At 41.6% G+C, this 16,610-nt stretch overlaps 2 protein-coding genes across 4 annotated transcripts in view; one reads left to right on the top strand and one right to left on the bottom strand.

Annotated features, from left to right (window-relative positions):
- Positions 1-5,863, top strand: part of slc43a1a (solute carrier family 43 member 1a) — a 29,304-nt gene extending 23,441 nt beyond the window's left edge. For all 3 annotated transcript variants that reach the window (XM_054739102.2, XM_015946082.3, XM_015946091.3), the window contains exons 14-15: positions 3,635-3,755; positions 5,395-5,863. In XM_054739102.2, the coding sequence (XP_054595077.1) occupies positions 3,635-3,755; positions 5,395-5,574 (301 nt within the window). In that variant the 3' untranslated portion in view covers positions 5,575-5,863. The remainder of the gene's footprint in view (positions 1-3,634; positions 3,756-5,394) is intronic.
- A 1,952-nt stretch (positions 5,864-7,815) lies between these two features.
- Positions 7,816-16,610, bottom strand: med19a (mediator complex subunit 19a). Its single transcript, XM_015946131.3, has 6 exons — positions 16,248-16,610; positions 15,750-15,872; positions 12,323-12,456; positions 12,143-12,239; positions 11,967-12,061; positions 7,816-8,146 (listed from the first exon to the last, which is right to left on the bottom strand). The coding sequence occupies exons 1-6, from the start codon at positions 16,465-16,467 to the stop codon at positions 8,081-8,083; spliced, it is 735 nt and encodes a 244-aa protein (XP_015801617.1). The 5' UTR covers positions 16,468-16,610; the 3' UTR covers positions 7,816-8,080.

Raw genomic sequence — 16,610 nt, 5'->3', positions numbered from 1 at the left:
GGACACATGAAAGTAGCAACAACCACAAGTCACAACTACAGCAGATTCACCAGTAAAAATGAAAATATTTTCAAAGAAGTCATGAGTCTTCAACCTTGCCAATTACCCCCAATTCCATCCGTGTCGGTGGATTACTTACGTAGCTGTATGAACTAGGGATGTCCCGATCCGATCACATGATCGAAAATCGGCCCCGATCACGTGGTTTCAGACTCGATTGGGACTCGGGCTTTACTTCCCGATCCAAGCCCCAATCCAGACTCGGATACTGGGTTTATTTATTTTAACTGAAACCCCAAAATGCACATTTGGGTCATTTCATTTTAGGCCCTAAATATTTTGGTTGCCACATGTTTGGTGCATCTCAAATTCAAATCAATTTGTAAAATATGATAACAGTAAATGTGTAAATATATAAAATATAAAATGTTGACCTGTGTAAAATTATATGTGTGAAAATTAAATGTGTGTGTATAATTAAAATGTGTGTAATAGTCTAAATTAAAGGTGTAATAGAATAGTTCCCCTTTAGAAGCACAGTGATTGACTGCACAATGATCACAAGGAATATTATCCCCTGTTATGGCGTGAGCAGAAAGGTCTTTCTAAAATCTTCTCATCCTATTCTTCATGCTGCCTTATCCCCAATGGTGTAAGTGTGCCACTCCGTGGTCCAGGTGTCTTTCAGTCTGCATTCATTCCTTCACGTTGGAAACCTCTCGGCCTAGGTTCCTTTAGCATCAGTACGATCGGGGTTTGGTGGGACTGGATGGCGTGAGTTTGGTCTGGAACGGGTGGTGTAGTGTTCACATATAAATCCAAAGGACTTCTCAGGAATGCGGAAACCCAAGGGGCTGTGGGCAGCGTTTAATTCACACAGGAAAGTCTGCTGTGTCCTCCATAATAAGATGAACAAAGGTGGACATGAGCTGTGTTGCTTTTGGAGACTCTGAACCACATTATTTTATTATTTTGTTGTTTTCTCATAGTCTTGTTCTTCGCTGCTGTGGGCCACACACACACACGAGGACAGGGAGACACACGTACACACAAACGCACACAGCTCACTCTCATCTCCCTTTCTCACTGATCAGCAGCTCCGTGCTACAGATGGAGAAGTTTAGTTAACAGCATCCAGCATGAAAATTTTGTGCATGCGGGAACCCCTCGCTGGCTGATTCTACTCTCCAGTTGGATGCAGTAGGTGTAATTTTAGCCGGCCATTCAGTCCGTAGTGTCACCTTGGTCCCAGTCTGACTGCTGGGGATGAGGTCTGAAAACAAGAGTCGCCTTGGAACCGAAAACGCATATCTGACCCAAGTGTGAAACCAAATTCCGGTCCCATACGGTAACGTAAGTGTAATGTGGAAGCGCCATTAGTTTTGTGCTGTTATGTGTACATGGGGACCTCTCTTGGCAGAGGATCTCCAGCCTTTAGCCCCCACAGTGGTGTGATAGACTGAAGAGGTGCATTTGTTGCAATGCCCTGGAGACCTTTCTTGGCAGAGTTTCGACTGACTTGCTCCTCCAGGCACCGATTTCTTTATGGTGATCCCGCTTGGTCCTTCGGCCCAATCCTGACTTCTCTGAGAACACTCAGTCGGAGTGCACTGGCTCCAGTGGTACCAGGTGTCACCTTTTCTATTTTTGCCAGATGGTGTTGGAGGTCCTCTCGACCACCTGGAATGACCCTGTCCAGCTTGGCTTGTGGCATTTTTGCTTGGTCACTCTCAGTCGTGCGAGGAAGCGAGGAGGAGTGTTCAGCCTGGTTTTGCACCTGTTTCATGAAATCTGTAACCAGAACTGGGACATTAGTAAAATGTGAGTCATACTCACCTTAACTTGTCCTCCTTGCTGGTGCTGGTGTTCTACAGCCAGACCTGGGAACTGTCGACCTGGTGAAGGCGTAAACCCAGTCTCCTGATTGACTGAACACCTCATTGACATCAGGGCATTAACCAACTCAGTTTTGTCTGTGCACAGATTATAGCCTATTTCTTTTTGAGATTCTGATTCATTTGCTTCAGATTTCCCAGCTTCCACCCAGCGCTCAAATGCACCATGTATGCACAAATCAGTCAGGTGAGAAGAGTCTCAAAAGGATCTGGCTGGCAAAACTGATCTGTGTGTAATGTAGTTTTGTCCGTGTGTACCAGGTGACTTGTGTTTGGATGTGTAGGAGTTGAAGTTACACACGAAAATGTAAACTCAAGTTACAAATCAAGAGTTACACATGCTTAGATCAATCTACACACACAGATGTAGATACACACAGACAGATCAGACTTTTTTCTCCCCATACCCCTCGCACTGTGTTTCTGTAAAAAGAACCAGATGATCTTGTGCTATGAGCTTCTCGTTGTCACCATCAGGAAAAGGGCTGTTCAGTCCGTCCAAAAGCACACTGGTAATCGAATTAGATATTGCATCTACAACAGGAATAAACAAAAAAAAAAGTTCCAGAATTGCATGTTTTGCATTGATGTATCTCACCACAAGCACAAGCTGAGTTTCTGTAGAGACAAGACGTCTGTGGTTTCAACAGCTTGGATGGCAATAAACTTCGGGATGACCTCCGTTTTAATGACTCCTGATGACCGTCAGCATGCTCTCCCAAAGCTTGTTTTGCACGGCCTTTGATGTGCCTTTAAAAACTGTTGCGTTTTTCAGGTGCTCCTCAAACATCTCATCTCTTGACCCACTAAGCTTCAAAAAATGCAGGTTTTTTTAGCCTTTGCTTTACCTTTAACTCAGACACATCACAAAACTTACGTCTATGAGGCGAGCGAGGAGATGATGTTTCTTGCTCACCTTATCGCTGTGACGGCGGACTGCCAGTCGATAACTTCATCCAACTCAGTGGCAATATTTACTCGGCCAAAAGTTCATAATTTCAGACAACTGTCCATAAGGATCTCAGATGACTTGTGTTTCTTCACTTTTTCAGACAAATGCTGTATGTTAGTGACTCCTGTCCATCAGGTGTTGTCTGCTGTAGCTCCATCCATGCACAAGATACAATCTCCGTGGAAATCCTCGATCATAAGATTTCTCACCTTTAATGGAGACTTGCCTGATGTTTAAATTTGGTCTTGGTGATCCTAATAGTTTTATTGTCGTTTTTCTTCATTGGTACAGCGGTTAAAGGGATTTTCCTTCAGAGAGACAATGAAGTTGCTCGGAGAACTAGCCATGACCATCGGCCATGACTGTTAGCTCAGTTTGTAAAATGTAAGCTAGCTAGGTTTTATGTGACATGTGACAAAAGCACGCAAGCGTGAGCCCTACCAGAACCTATTGAAACTGATGTTAAGAAATAAACTTTTGCATTACAGTCCTTGTGAGCACTCAGGGTGATTCTCAGTCTGACATTGTCCAGAAAGGGGCAAAACATCAAGCAACAAGGCTTAAAACTGATAGGACAAGACAAACAAGCAGACCAAAGTAGTAGATCTGGACTTCATGTTAGAAAAAAGATGTATCTTTCTCCTTTGGTGGTGCATTGCCCGCTTGCCCTAATAATAAACCACCCATGCCTCTGGAATGCCTTCAGCATAAAAACAACCAATTAAACTAAATATAAATATTAACTATTGACTTATTCTTAACATCTTAACTTTTTTCTCCTGGACAGCTACCCATCCAATCACTTTGGGACGCTGACAGGCCTCCAGTCCATGATCAGCGCTGTAGTTGCTCTGTTGCAGCAGCCGCTCTTCATCGTTATGGTTGAACATATCAGCAACACCTACTGGGTGAGGAAATGACTTCATTTCTGCACATTTTACACAACACAGCAAAAAAAAACAAAAACAAAAAAAAACAGAATTCACACACAGAAGATCAAACATGACTTCAGAGTAAACAAACTTGGTGGGGGGTATTAATATTGAGACTTTTTGTGCTCTACATTTTATTTATTTATTTCTACTCTGTATGGAAGGGGATTAGAGCCATGGACAAGAAAAAAAAAGAAAAGAAAGAGAATTCTGACTTTTTCTCAAAATTTTGTTTAATACAAATTTTCTTTTCATGAGGACAATTTAACATCCAGCTTTCCTGAACTTCTTCACATTATCTATCTATCTATCTATCTATCTATCTATCTAAAGAGTTACAGCTACATGTCACACAGGAACTTTTAATTATAATTAATGTAATTTTTTTAAATTCCATCTAGGGGTGGGCAATATCATGTCAATCATAATATTACCAGTTATTTCCTGCCAAGAAAAACAATCTGTCATGTTATGCTAACTTCTTGATGTTATTGCATCCACTAAACAGAGGATTATGTTCATGTTGGTCATCAGCATGAAGTTATTGAAGTTATCAAAGCAAACATGGCTGGAATCAGTTTTACTGTAATCTGTTAATCTGAGTGTGTGTGCTGTTGTAATGAGTGGATGTCCCCACTGTGGGACTAATAAAATTTACTCTATTCTATTCTATTAATTCATATGAGTCAGTAGGAAAAAAAACGTTTGAGGAATTTTGGCCTTTCCAGGTTTCCGTACCAGTAACCTGGTTATGGAGGAGGGGTTCGACTCACAAACAGTAAAAACACACAGGTAAAGTGGTGAGTTAAAACATTAAAACGTTAGGATTCCTAATGTCTTAATTCACTGCGTCACCAACTAATGTAGAGAGGGATCATGTGAGTGAGTCACCACGGTAGGAAGCCCAGCTTGCTGTGAGCGACGATCTGTGGCTGATGAGTGAAAACAAAAGAAAAACATTCTGGACTGAAGCCCCGTCAACACTGGCTGGCGACGCGGCTGCATTTCTAAATAAAGCATGTCATTTTGGTGTTGCTTGCAGCCGCAGCTCACGGTTCTAGGAGAAAGAACCGTGCATGCCCGTCCAATCAACAGCAGGTGGAGCTCACCGCTCCGCCCATCCCACAACCAGAGTAGAAAAAAGCACATCAGCTTGGATTATACAGATGGGATTATGTGTGAAATAACGCCAGTTAAATTATTACTTAAGTGTTGTTGTGTGCATGTTGTTCAGTAGCTAATGCTATAATGAATATCATGGGTTATTTTTTCGTGAGTCCTACACACTGTGCGTGATGCGCGTTTGGGGAGCGCAGGCGCTGGTTTAGCACGAGAGATTGGAGGTGTGGCGTGAGAGCGTGTGAAGAGGGTCAAATGTGTGTGTCTCACGCTCAGTGCGTGAGAGTTGGCAGCCTTGTTAACCGTGCCAAACAGAAAACTAAGAAATCAGCAAGAAATATACCTTATTAGCAGAAAAAAGTACTAATAAAAGTAAAATCCCAAGTTATTATGTGCTTAAATCCCATTTTATCCTTACATAAACTGTTGTATAATTTTTTTTATTGTCCCCTCATAAAAAGGTGAAACCAATTTCTCTGTCCGCTTGCTCTTTCAGATCAACGTTGGGCTGCTGATCTTCTCGTTTTCTGGATTCCTGTTGCCAGGTTACCTGTTTTATCACCGTAGAAACTTGCTGAAGGAGAAGAAGAAACCATCACCCAGTCAGGAGATGGAGACCCTGAAACACAGTGAAGCTAATGGTCACTGTAACGGCTTTACGGCCACCGATGCCTAGGCTCCAGCAGAGCTTCAGACTCTTTTAGTTTGTGCCTTCAGAACGAACACCAGCAGGCCTCTCATGTAAATTCACATTTAGGCAACTCTTTTTATACATAGTTTTTGTTTGTTTTCAAGGTCATTGCTGATGTCCATTTTGCTCATGCTGATCTATGTCATGGAGTTGTTACGGTTCAGTCAGACTTGGGGGGGGGGGCGTGTCATCACCTTTTTGCTGCTGTTTGTGTATTTTATTGTGCTTCAGCTCCATGAGCCAAACTTGTGTCCATTAAAGCCATAGACCTTAATTGCAGAGTGCAGATATCACGGTACTTGAAATACTGATCTGTAGTTTTCTGACAATCCTCACAATCCTGCTGAAACACCAAAGAACATAAGAACGTTTTAGTCAGTATTGTTTCAAAACTTTAACAGGATATAGATTTTTCTGTTAAATTACCTCTGAAAACATGATCCAGATGCTTCTTTAAAACATCTTCATTATCATACACTTATTTCTGAGCCTGTTTTTTCACCCCCACACTCAAAAAAAGTGAATCTACCTCCCCCGTTCCTTTTTTTTTCGTTTGTAATTTTTTAATAGAAAATATAAATTGAAATTTCCTTCAGAGACAAAAGCGATGCAACCCAAACATTTCTGTATTTCTGTTATTTAAATAGGAAGAACATTTTTTTCAGGAAGATGTGATTGAAACCCTTTGTACAGCTTTATGCACAGAAATGAACTAGGGTGTGTATAAAACAATGTATGCAGGTGTATTTTTTATATTCTAGCTGCAGGAGTGTTTAAAAGGGAAGATTATTTTGTAGAGGGCTTGTTGTAAAAGAGCTCAGCTGATTCCGCGTTTTCTGCTTCTGTTGGTCTTAAGCCGGTTTCACACTGCAAGCATCAGCGGAACAGAGCGGCAGCGGAGCGGCTCACTCGCGAACTTCAGAGCGGTCCTCTTCACACCGGGAGAGACTTGGCCGCAGCACGGCTTCCTCGCTACACCTCGCTGTACCCGCGAGATTCTAAAATCCCTAGAGACTTCCGACACCTTCCTCATCGAGAGATCACAACCCCCGCGAGGAATCACACCGTTGCACTTCTAAGAAACTGGTGGTAAACAATGCCGTTCGGTCACATGTACTGACGTAAGTTAGATATCCAACAGCGCAACGTTGCATTTTATTTTGAAAATAACCGGGGATTTTACACTGAAACCGTGTGGTTTCCCGTCTCACACTATGTGAACTGCGGAAATTGACGTGTCCCAGAAGCGACTCGCGGAAAAAATAGAACTCGATCCTATCTTGCGCGGCATGCCGCTTCTGGGACGTGCCTGGAAGTTGTCGCGTCGCGGCTGGTTTGAAACACTCCATAGATTAGATTCTATTTGAAGCGGTGCCGCTTCACTGCCGTTCCGTTCCGCTGATGCTTGAAGTGTGAAACCGGGGTAAGACGTGAACAAACCTTTTGTAAATAGAAGCGAGGTGCGACTCGGATTATTCTGGGTGTGTTCAGGCTGCGGCTCCTCCCGTGTAATTTTACAACAAAAATGAAAACATCTGGCTATGGCGTGCTTTTAGTCAGTTGTAGGAAAACAGAACAGAAGGTAGATGTTGGCTGTACAGATTGTGAGATCAGTTGTAAAATGTTTTTCCAAATATTTTGAAAAGTGCTGTTTGAATCTTTTAGGCTCCTTTAAATGATTTATGTGATGTTTTTGTCTCCATCTCAGCTTTATTGTAAATTTGAGAAAAAAAAAACTTCTGCCAAATTTCTGCCTTTATAAACCAAAGTTGTCTTTTGAGACTGGAATAGCGTTTCACCTCGGGGCGGGACGGCGTGAATATTAAGCAATGAAAACTCAGTTTGATTCCGATTGTTAGTTTGTAAAGTTAACTGGATCTCAGTGGTGACGTTTTCTTGGTAAAACATGCAGGTTTTCTTCAACAACTATCGTTTTTCACTTTTCATCACCCTGGAGTTTGGTTTTTAGACTCAGTTGTTTGTTGGTATTAAGTTGAATTCAAGCATCATTTACTTGGCTTGTATTTGAAGTTTGTATCACATCCAGTATTTCATCCATAGCATTGTGGGTTGAAGCGTTCAGCTACATTTTCATCCTGGCTTTGGTCAGTTCATCTACTCTGTGCTGCATTTGATAAACATAAAAATGTTAAACTGAATGTGTTGTTTGCTGTTACTGTGTTAAACCTAAGGGAGTTCAAATAACCGCAGACACTGAAACACACACAAAGATAATCAAAATTTATTTGATTTTGGCTTTGTGGTCAAAAGATAAACTTAAAGAAATACATACTCTCACTGTTCAATGGTTCATCTGCTTCTTCTGTAATGTCTCATAACATTTACACCCAGTGGCCACAGACTCAGCACACATTCTGCAGCCATCCATTACTTCCATAAAACATACTCTTAATACATTTATCTGTAAAACACACACATGCATCCTCTTACAAAAGTCACACACACACACAAACACACAGTGGGCTTCTGTCTATCTGAGGCTGTTGCTGTTGGGTTGTGATCCAGTGAGGCCCGGGTGGTCTGGACTGTGGCGGTTCTGGAACCGAGAGGAAGAAAAAAGGTTTACATAATAGGTTTTTGAAGACGAGTGTTTAGTTTCTCATAAACTACATGAGTTTAAATATAATCTGATTAAAACACCTGAGACTGCATCCTGAGTGCACATGGGGTTCATTTCTGCAGATATGCACAAGCTACTCCACAAATAAATGTAGGATTTCAGATGTAGATTTTATATAAAATCAATCTTTAACAAAAGAAAAAGTTTATTCCTAGTTAAGAGATTTGTCCCGATGCCCACCCCGGATGAATCCGGGCTGTCTCTAGCCTCTGTGGTATTTTGGTCTTCTACCTACCATCTAGAGAAGGTGGTCCTTATTGACATTTTATTTATTCACATTAGTCTCAGGGAAAAAACTAAAAAAAATTATTATTTTTTTTTACAAGAAGAAGCTGACATTTAGAAACAGGTAAACAGTCTAAAACAGCTCTGGAAGTGAAAGGCAAAATTTAAATGAAGCAACAAAATCTGAAGCTGCAGCAAATTCTTTAATCACTTCCAGAAGCAAGATTGTAAGTTTTATTTTTTTAGGTGAAGAATAAAAGCTTGAAAACCTTATATTTTACTTTGTAATATTGAATTAGCTACTTGAGACCAGAGAAAATATTAGCTTTGTATATTTTAATTAAATAAATACAACACTTGGTTCCCAAAATAAAGTGATTACCAATAAAATTACATTGAAAACATTGATACTTTAAAACCATGATAAAATCACAGAAGTCATCAAAAAGCTTGTTATAAACGCAGTTTAATTCTAATTGATGAAATATGAAACAACTTCTCAAAGCCCATATGTGATTACAGTGAGAGCTGTATTGTGTTAAATAGTGCCCAGCATAAATGAGTACACCCCACTACATTTGTCAGAAAACCTTTAGTTTTCTTTCAGAATCAACATTTCTATGAGATACCAAAAAATACTCCCACAAATGTGGGCCATTGAACAAGATTTGTTTATCTGCACACAAAAAAATGATTTTCCTAACAAATCTGGTCAAGACCATGTTGTAAAAATGAGTACACCCTATTTATAGTCTTAGGAGAAAAGTCACACTGAAGACTACACAATTCTAATTAACAGGCATTCAACCACAGATGAGTCTAATGTCTTATTTAAGAGGTGTCCTGCAGACAGGTGATTATAAAAGGGAATTACTTAAAGGGACTTTACAGAGTTTTGAATTTTTATGCTCGCGATTGCCCCCTCAGGCCAAAAGGTAACGGCAGCTTCAATAGTGGGCTCGTGCACGAGGCGCGCATGCTGTACGTGCACACTCCTTAATGAAAATAGCAGCTGAGACAGTCAGCTCCGTGTGTGTGTGTGTCGGAGAACAGAGGACAGGAGAACGTGCAGCTAATTAATTAAATAATTAGGTTCTGCACCTTTCTCTTCAGCACAGCCGACAAAGGTTTATGATGGGTCAGTCCTCCTGCATGCTCAGATCATTCCCTTCCCTTGCTTGAAAAATTGTTCCAAAATGAAAGTTGAACCCACATCTTTTTTATCTGTGAATTCAATGCTGTTTGGCGAGTCTCAAATAAAAATTTGGGCATCTTACTGTAAAAAATATACCATTAATGTAAAAATGAAACTCTAACTTAACTATGTCCACATCCAGAATCGAACCCGGGTCTTCCGCACGAAAGTCCGACATCTTTCTAGGCGAGCTAAAGCGCCAGTGACATCTTTCATATCTGTACCATTTATATCCTTGATGACAGCTGAAACAACGTTCAAAGAACGGTTCGGAGGGCGATGCCTGAGCGTGAACGCGCACGAAGCAGCCTGCTCGACCCGAGCAGCTCTCTTTTTCTGTGATTTTACAGAAAAACAGGCAATCACAGTAAAAATGCCAGGGCTCATTCTACAGGACCAGGGCATTGCAGGAGAATGTATGAAGAAGAAATTTATTATTTCTATAAATGTTTTGGCTGTCAAACTTCCATAATGCCCCTTTAAAGAAAGCCTTTCCCATTTCATGCTGCCAGCAATGGCTCCACATGGAAGAGAAATGTCATAAAATCTGAGAAAGGAAATAATGTATTTACACATAAAAGGTGAGGGCTACAAGATCAGCCAAGCTTTACATATCAGTCAGAATACTGTAGCAAAAGTGACCAAAAAATGTAAGACCAAAAAATGTAAGAAAGACGAAAGTGCAACCATCTTACAGAGACGTCCAGGCCGTCCATGGAAGTGAACATCTCAAAAGGAGCGTCTTCTGAAGACTGAAGAAAATCACCATTAAAGTTCACTGCAGTTAGTTAAAGCAGTAGAAAGCCAAACTGGAGTGACCGTTTCCCATGACACCATACAACGCACACTGCAGAGGAATGGCATACATGGGTATTGTCTACGAAGGAAGCCTCTCCTAAAGCTCATGCACAAAAAGCACACCTAGGATTTGCTAGGGCCCGTGCTGAAAGAGATGAAGACTACTGGCACTCTGTACTCTGGAGTGATGAGACAAAGATCACAGTTTGTGGAAGTAATGGTTTCAAAACTATGGCGTTGTAAAGGTGAGGATTTCAAAGAGAAATGCATGGTGCCTACAGTGAAACGTGGTGGTGGTGGCAGTGTCCTTATGTGGGGCTGCATGAGTGCTGCTGGTGTTGGGGAGCTGCATTTCATTGATGGCATCATGAACTCAACGATGTCCTGTTCTATACTGAAGGAGAAGATGCAGCCATCACTCCATGCACTTGATCATTGGAGGGGATAATGCAAAGAAGGATTCTCCAGAGAATCAAGAAAATGATGGACAACCCTGAGCATTCTCTTCACAAGACTGTCCGACAACGGAAGAGTGTCTTCAGTCAGAGGCTTCTTCAGTTTGGCTGCAACACTGACCGCTACTGGAGATCCTTCCTGCCAACAGCCATTGTAATATACAATAACTCTTTGATGACTTGATTATTATTATTATTCTGAGCTACTACAGCAATCAATTTCCCTCTGGTATTAATAAAGTATCTTTGAATTGAATTGAATTTGAATCATTGTGCACGTTTCCACCACGACAATGATCCAAAACGCATCTAAAGCTACTGTTGCATTTCTGAAGAAGAACAGGGTGAAGGTGATTGAATGGCCAAGTATGTCTCCTGATCTGAACACCTGTGGGGAATTCTGAAGGTTGAGCATCACTCTCCATCCAGCATCCAGATTATAAAACACGTTATTCTTGAAGAATGGAAAAAGATAGATGTTAATGTTTATGTTTATTTATTTAGCAGACGCTTTTATCCAAAGCGACTTACAATTTATAACCTATAGGGCATGTTGTGATCTGTGGGGGAAACCGGAGTACCCGGAGGAAACCCGAGCATGCATGGGGAGAACACGCAACTCCACGCAGAAATAGCGACAGTGCAACAACTGTGCCACCATGCAGCCCGATGTTGCAATATGTCACCATCTTGTTCATGCCATGCCTAGAAGACTTGATGTAGTAGTTTTTGTTGAGGGGTGTATTCCTTTTTGCTAAAACCAATTTTAGCAAAACTGAAGATTTTGTGATCCAAGTCATATTAATAGCCTTAATTTCATGTTATGGAGTTAAGCAAGTGTTTAATAAAACCCAGCCTTGTTAAAATTCTGGAAAATTTTTTTAGTTCATTGAGCTACTGATTAAATTTGTACTCTTCAAAGGGGGTGTACTCATTAATACTGAGAACTGGATGAAAAAACAAAACTGCTGTGCGACTTATGTCACAATGCTATTCCGAGTCAACATTTTAAATCTTTTTAATGCCCAGCTAGAAACTTAATTAGTGTTTAAAATTTTCTCACCTTCTTTTTTTTCTTGTCTTTCTTCTTTTTCTTGCGGTCAGGATCATCGTCCCTCTTTTTCTTCTTTTTCTTGGGATCAGAGTCTGACGGAGTTTCTAAAATCAGAACAGACGTGTCAGTGTGGTGAAAAACACGTAGCACTTGTTTCAGCTGACCTCACTAACACGCCACCAGACCTTGTGGGAGGGGGTCCTGTGGTCGATTGTGCTTGTGTTTGTGTTTGCTCTTCTTCTTTGGGGGCTGTATGTGCATCAGTCTGTACTGTTCTGGAAGCTGGAAAAAAAAAAAAACACTACATGTTACATAACGGGGATAAGATGATCATTTATTATCAGGCATAATCAGTGTTGTGGTACCGGTCCTGTATGTAGTCTGAATCCTGTGAGCAGAGCACCAGTCAGCGGGCTGAACGAGTTCCCACAAACGGGAGGCTTATCTATCAGAGAGCGCAGAGAGCTGCCGTCCTGAGTGCCCGGACAGTCGATCATACCTGCAACAAAAGAGACACTATAAAAGTGGAAATAAAGAGCGTGGCTGAAAGGGATCCGTGTAATTTACAGGCCATAGTGAGGAGTCCAGGTGAGATTAAAGAGGCTAAAAAAAAACAACAAATCAGAAACAATGAAAGTTAAACTTTTGGTTTTAGAGATACAGCCTCAGCCCTCAAAGTCTAATTCATTAGAGCGCCCAGAAGTCCCAGCACCTGTCAGAATGCAGGTTTAGATTAACTATAGCTTAAGCCACTGGAGTCAAACCCTGGCCCTCGAGAACTGACCTGCCAGTGCATATGTTGCCAATACTACAGATCCCAGAATGCTTTGCTGCATTATCAGCAGCATCCATGCTACCAGTCTCGAGGAGGGTACGGCTGCGGACCTGGAGACCACAGATTCGGTCTCAGACAAACAAAAAAATGACTGCTTAGTTAGCACCCAGCAATTTGCCAACTTTGAAGCCCAAATATCAAGATTTCAACAGCTCAGTAATCTATTTGTGGCCGACGTGAAAAGCGCAGAAAGCAACCTCCAAATGGAGCCAAATGAGCTCCGGTGTAGTAAAACGCTCAAATTTGACTCTGTGGCTTCTGCTCAGTTTCCATCTGATGTGTTTTATTTCAAAGTTAACTGCCCGTGTGTTGTTAATTTTAAACTTTGGTTATTCCAGAGTAACTATTAATGCAAGACTATGGTTTGTTTCCATATAAAACATTCAACAACACAAATCAGAAGATAAAGAAAATTTTAAGCATTTGCATCCATAAACATTTTCCCATGACTTTGTTCTAGTTTCTCCAGTTTGGCCCAGAGTGAATTTCAGTTTGACACCCCTGGCTTAAACGATGACAAATACAGGTAGAAAATCCTGAAAAAGTATAGTATTTTGTCACTTGTTTAAAAAAATTCATCTGACCTATTATGTAAATTAGGGATGCACGGATAACTTTTTTACCACAAGGAAGGGAAACCATAGAAAGTCATTGCTAAAGAAGCATGTCAGTTCCACTTTACTAAGTCCATCAGGGACCGGACAAGTTGCAAGTGTGATATTCTGGCCACAGGGGGCGGTGGGGGTCTGAGTGACATTTTTTTCACCCTAAGGGTCATTTTAGTACATACTGGCTAAAGAAAACGATGTAAAAATATGAAAAAGTTGCAGAGTAAGCCTCAAGTCCAGGTGTGGTGTTGATATCTAATGATTTGGGCTCCATGTCCTCTCCTGGTGTTGGTCCATTGTGTTTTCTGAAGTCCACAGTAAACTCAGAAATTTACCAGGTACAGCTGAGGAAATTAATCAATAATCGATGCATCAAGATGCAGACATTAATTACAAATCATTGAAAAGGCCCACCATGATAAATTATTGTATAATGCAGTTTTTTAACAGCAGCATAAATATTTGATTCTAAAGTTGCTCCAAAGACCTTCAAAGCTATTACATGGCCCCATAACAGATTTTGTCAACTATGGAAGGCAAGAATTGGACATGTCCTGTAGGTTTTCAGTATTTATTAAGATGTTGGTAGCATTTGCAGAGCTTGTTTTTCCCCACAGCCTGAGATGTAAGTGTTGAATGAGAAAACAGATTTTGTTTTCTTCGTTAAATCTTTTTAAATGTTTAAAATGTTTTGCACTCTTACATTGTTCTAAGGACTGTTGTGATTGAAGGGCTTCTTGGGGAATGACATGTTGCGTCAGACACGTTTTGATAGAAAAGCAAATATCTGACATCTTTTATTAATTGATGAAAGTAAACCCATAAGAAATAATCGTGATGCATTGAGATATCAAATTGAATCGTTGACAATCAGTTCAGTGGCCTAGTGGTTTGAGTGTCCACCCTGGGACTGGATCGGGAATCGAGTGGGAGTTCAAATCCTGGTCGGGTCACACTTAAAACTGAAAAATGGGACCCAGTGCCTCCTCACTTGACACTCAGCATTAAGGGGATGGATTGGGGATTAAACCAAATAGTTCCAGAGCGTGGCTGTGTCGGCAGCTCACCGCTCCCCAGAGGATGGGTCAAATGCAAAGATCAAATGTCACACACACACACACACACACACACACACACACACACACACACACACACACACACACACACACACACACACACACACACACTCACACACACGTGTGTGTGTGACAACTAGTGGGACTTTTGACATGATTGTATTTGTATCAAATCACGAAACTAGTGGAGATTCACACCTCTACTACCAGGACGTTTTAGAGCTCTTCATACGTCCTTTTGATGATGAGCTTGATGGAGATGCTGGTTTCTTTTTCCCAAAAGGATCCTGTACTTGCTCACACAGGTACCAGAAACTGATTCAATGATCCTAGTGTTACTGGGCTTGATTGACAGCTAATGGGCCATTCCCATCTGTACCGGGTCGGCCCGGGCCGGGTAGCGTAGGTTGTTTACATATCTGGGTGGCCTGGTATTTTTCCGGGCCAACCAAGGCTCATTCTCAGCCCTCTTCTCGAGGGGGTCTGCTTCAGGCCGACCAGATCCAACACACCCACTGCTGACAGCAAATTCACACCTTCCATTAGAGCAAGCCTCTGATTGGTGGGTAGAATCAGCCCATATGGGCTTAAGGCAAGGATGTGTGGAATCAACCGGGCCAGGCTGGGGCCGACTGGGGCTACCCGGCCCGGGCCGACCCGGTACAGATGGGAATGGCCCATAACTGGTCTGACCTGACACCCCTCCTTCCCCCCACCCCCCCATGGAGAATCTGGGTTACTGTCCAAAAGATGAGACACAGACCCAACACTGCATATGACATGAAGGCTGCTGTCAAAGCAACCTGAGCTTTCATCACACCTCAGCAGAGCCACAGGCTGATGGCCTCCATGATGCAGCCATTCACGCTAAAAGGTTAAACCAAGTACTGAGTTTATAAACCATCTCACGTAATCTTAAGTAGTTTTCTGAAACACTAAGCGTTTTCTCATCTTCTCTTTACATAGCATGTCTGCACAGTGCTGGAAACCAAGTTTTCGTTATTTTCTTTCGTGGTTTTTAGTGGTCAAAGGTTAACAATTCTAGACTGCTGCCTATGTGTAAAAATAATTGTACCTTTGTTATCACTTTTCTTCAAATTATTCCCGTAAGTGTTGGTGCTGTTGTAACAAGTGAATTTCCCCACTGTGGGATCAAAGTCTATTCTGTCTGTAGCCATAACCAACATTAAAAAAATAAAGACCTAAAGTATTTCACTGTCAAGAATCACTGAGAAACGAGAAAAAAGTCCACTTTCATGATCCAACAGCTCACCTGGTAAATCTGGCAGAAAGCTGCTGAGCTTCTCCTTCACCTTCTTCCCACAGGACTTGTTGTAGGAGTGCTCCAGGTTGTAGTGTGTGATGAGGTTGGTGTTTCCTGTCAATTCGTTTCCAACTAAAAACAGAAATGTATGCATGTATAAAATCAACTTCCCACAAATAGCCTAAGTATTGGACAACATCCATCCGCTTCTCGGCAGATGCTCATCCATATGAAGGCAATGTTTACATAACGTTTACGTTTATGAATACACATTAAAATAATATAGTTTAGAAGAGCAGCTTTGCTGTAAACACTTTTGTGTCACACCATTAAAAAGTTTCTTTCCGTTTGACAAACGGAAGGCTAATTACCAATTAGCTTACTCCATAATACAGCCTAGCATGTTAGCTAGCCTTGTTTACAAAGTACTTCGTCAACATTTGACGGCAGTTAAACTAATTTAGAAAACATACAACATATCCAGAAAGTATAACAATCCGACCGTACCTGGAAGCTCTCGTAGTAAATAAAAAGGTTCGTTCATGACTCCGGGCTTCCGCAGAACAGGGCCTTCATCCCCGAGCTGTGGTGGCATCTGCCCCGCCATAGGGACTTGGTTTTGAGGCATTGGTGGTGGGGGTTTCCCTGGTCCAAAGGCTAAAGACGAAGACCCAGGCGGTCCCTGAGCCTCGGTTTGCCCAAACAGATTTGAAAACATCTCCGTCATATTTATCACTAAAAAATATCAAAGGAAAGAGAACTGGCTTCCTTTAGCTTAAAGCCCACCTATGAGGTGCGGTAAATCACCATGTATCCACGCAACGCCACTACTCCGCTCCTCACTTCTTTGTGGCTTTATTTTCGGGTCCA

Source organism: Nothobranchius furzeri, chromosome 1 (assembly GCF_043380555.1).
Source record: "Nothobranchius furzeri strain GRZ-AD chromosome 1, NfurGRZ-RIMD1, whole genome shotgun sequence".
Classification (NCBI taxonomy): Eukaryota; Metazoa; Chordata; class Actinopteri; order Cyprinodontiformes; family Nothobranchiidae; genus Nothobranchius; species Nothobranchius furzeri.
The sequence above is the reverse complement of the archived record's forward strand: the minus strand, read 5'-3'. Positions and strand labels throughout refer to the sequence as shown.

Excerpts from the sequence above, each read along its gene's own strand:
- med19a (XM_015946131.3), bottom strand. The coding sequence starts at position 16,467 with ATGACGGAGATGTTTTCAAATCTGTTTGGGCAAACCGAGGCTCAGGGA. Across the intron at positions 15,873-16,247 it reads TTTACTACGAGAGCTTCCAG|TTGGAAACGAATTGACAGGA; the intron begins GTACGGTCGGAT and ends TTCTGTTTTTAG. Across the intron at positions 12,240-12,322 it reads TCAGACTACATACAGGACCG|CTTCCAGAACAGTACAGACT; the intron begins GTACCACAACAC and ends TTTTTTTTCCAG.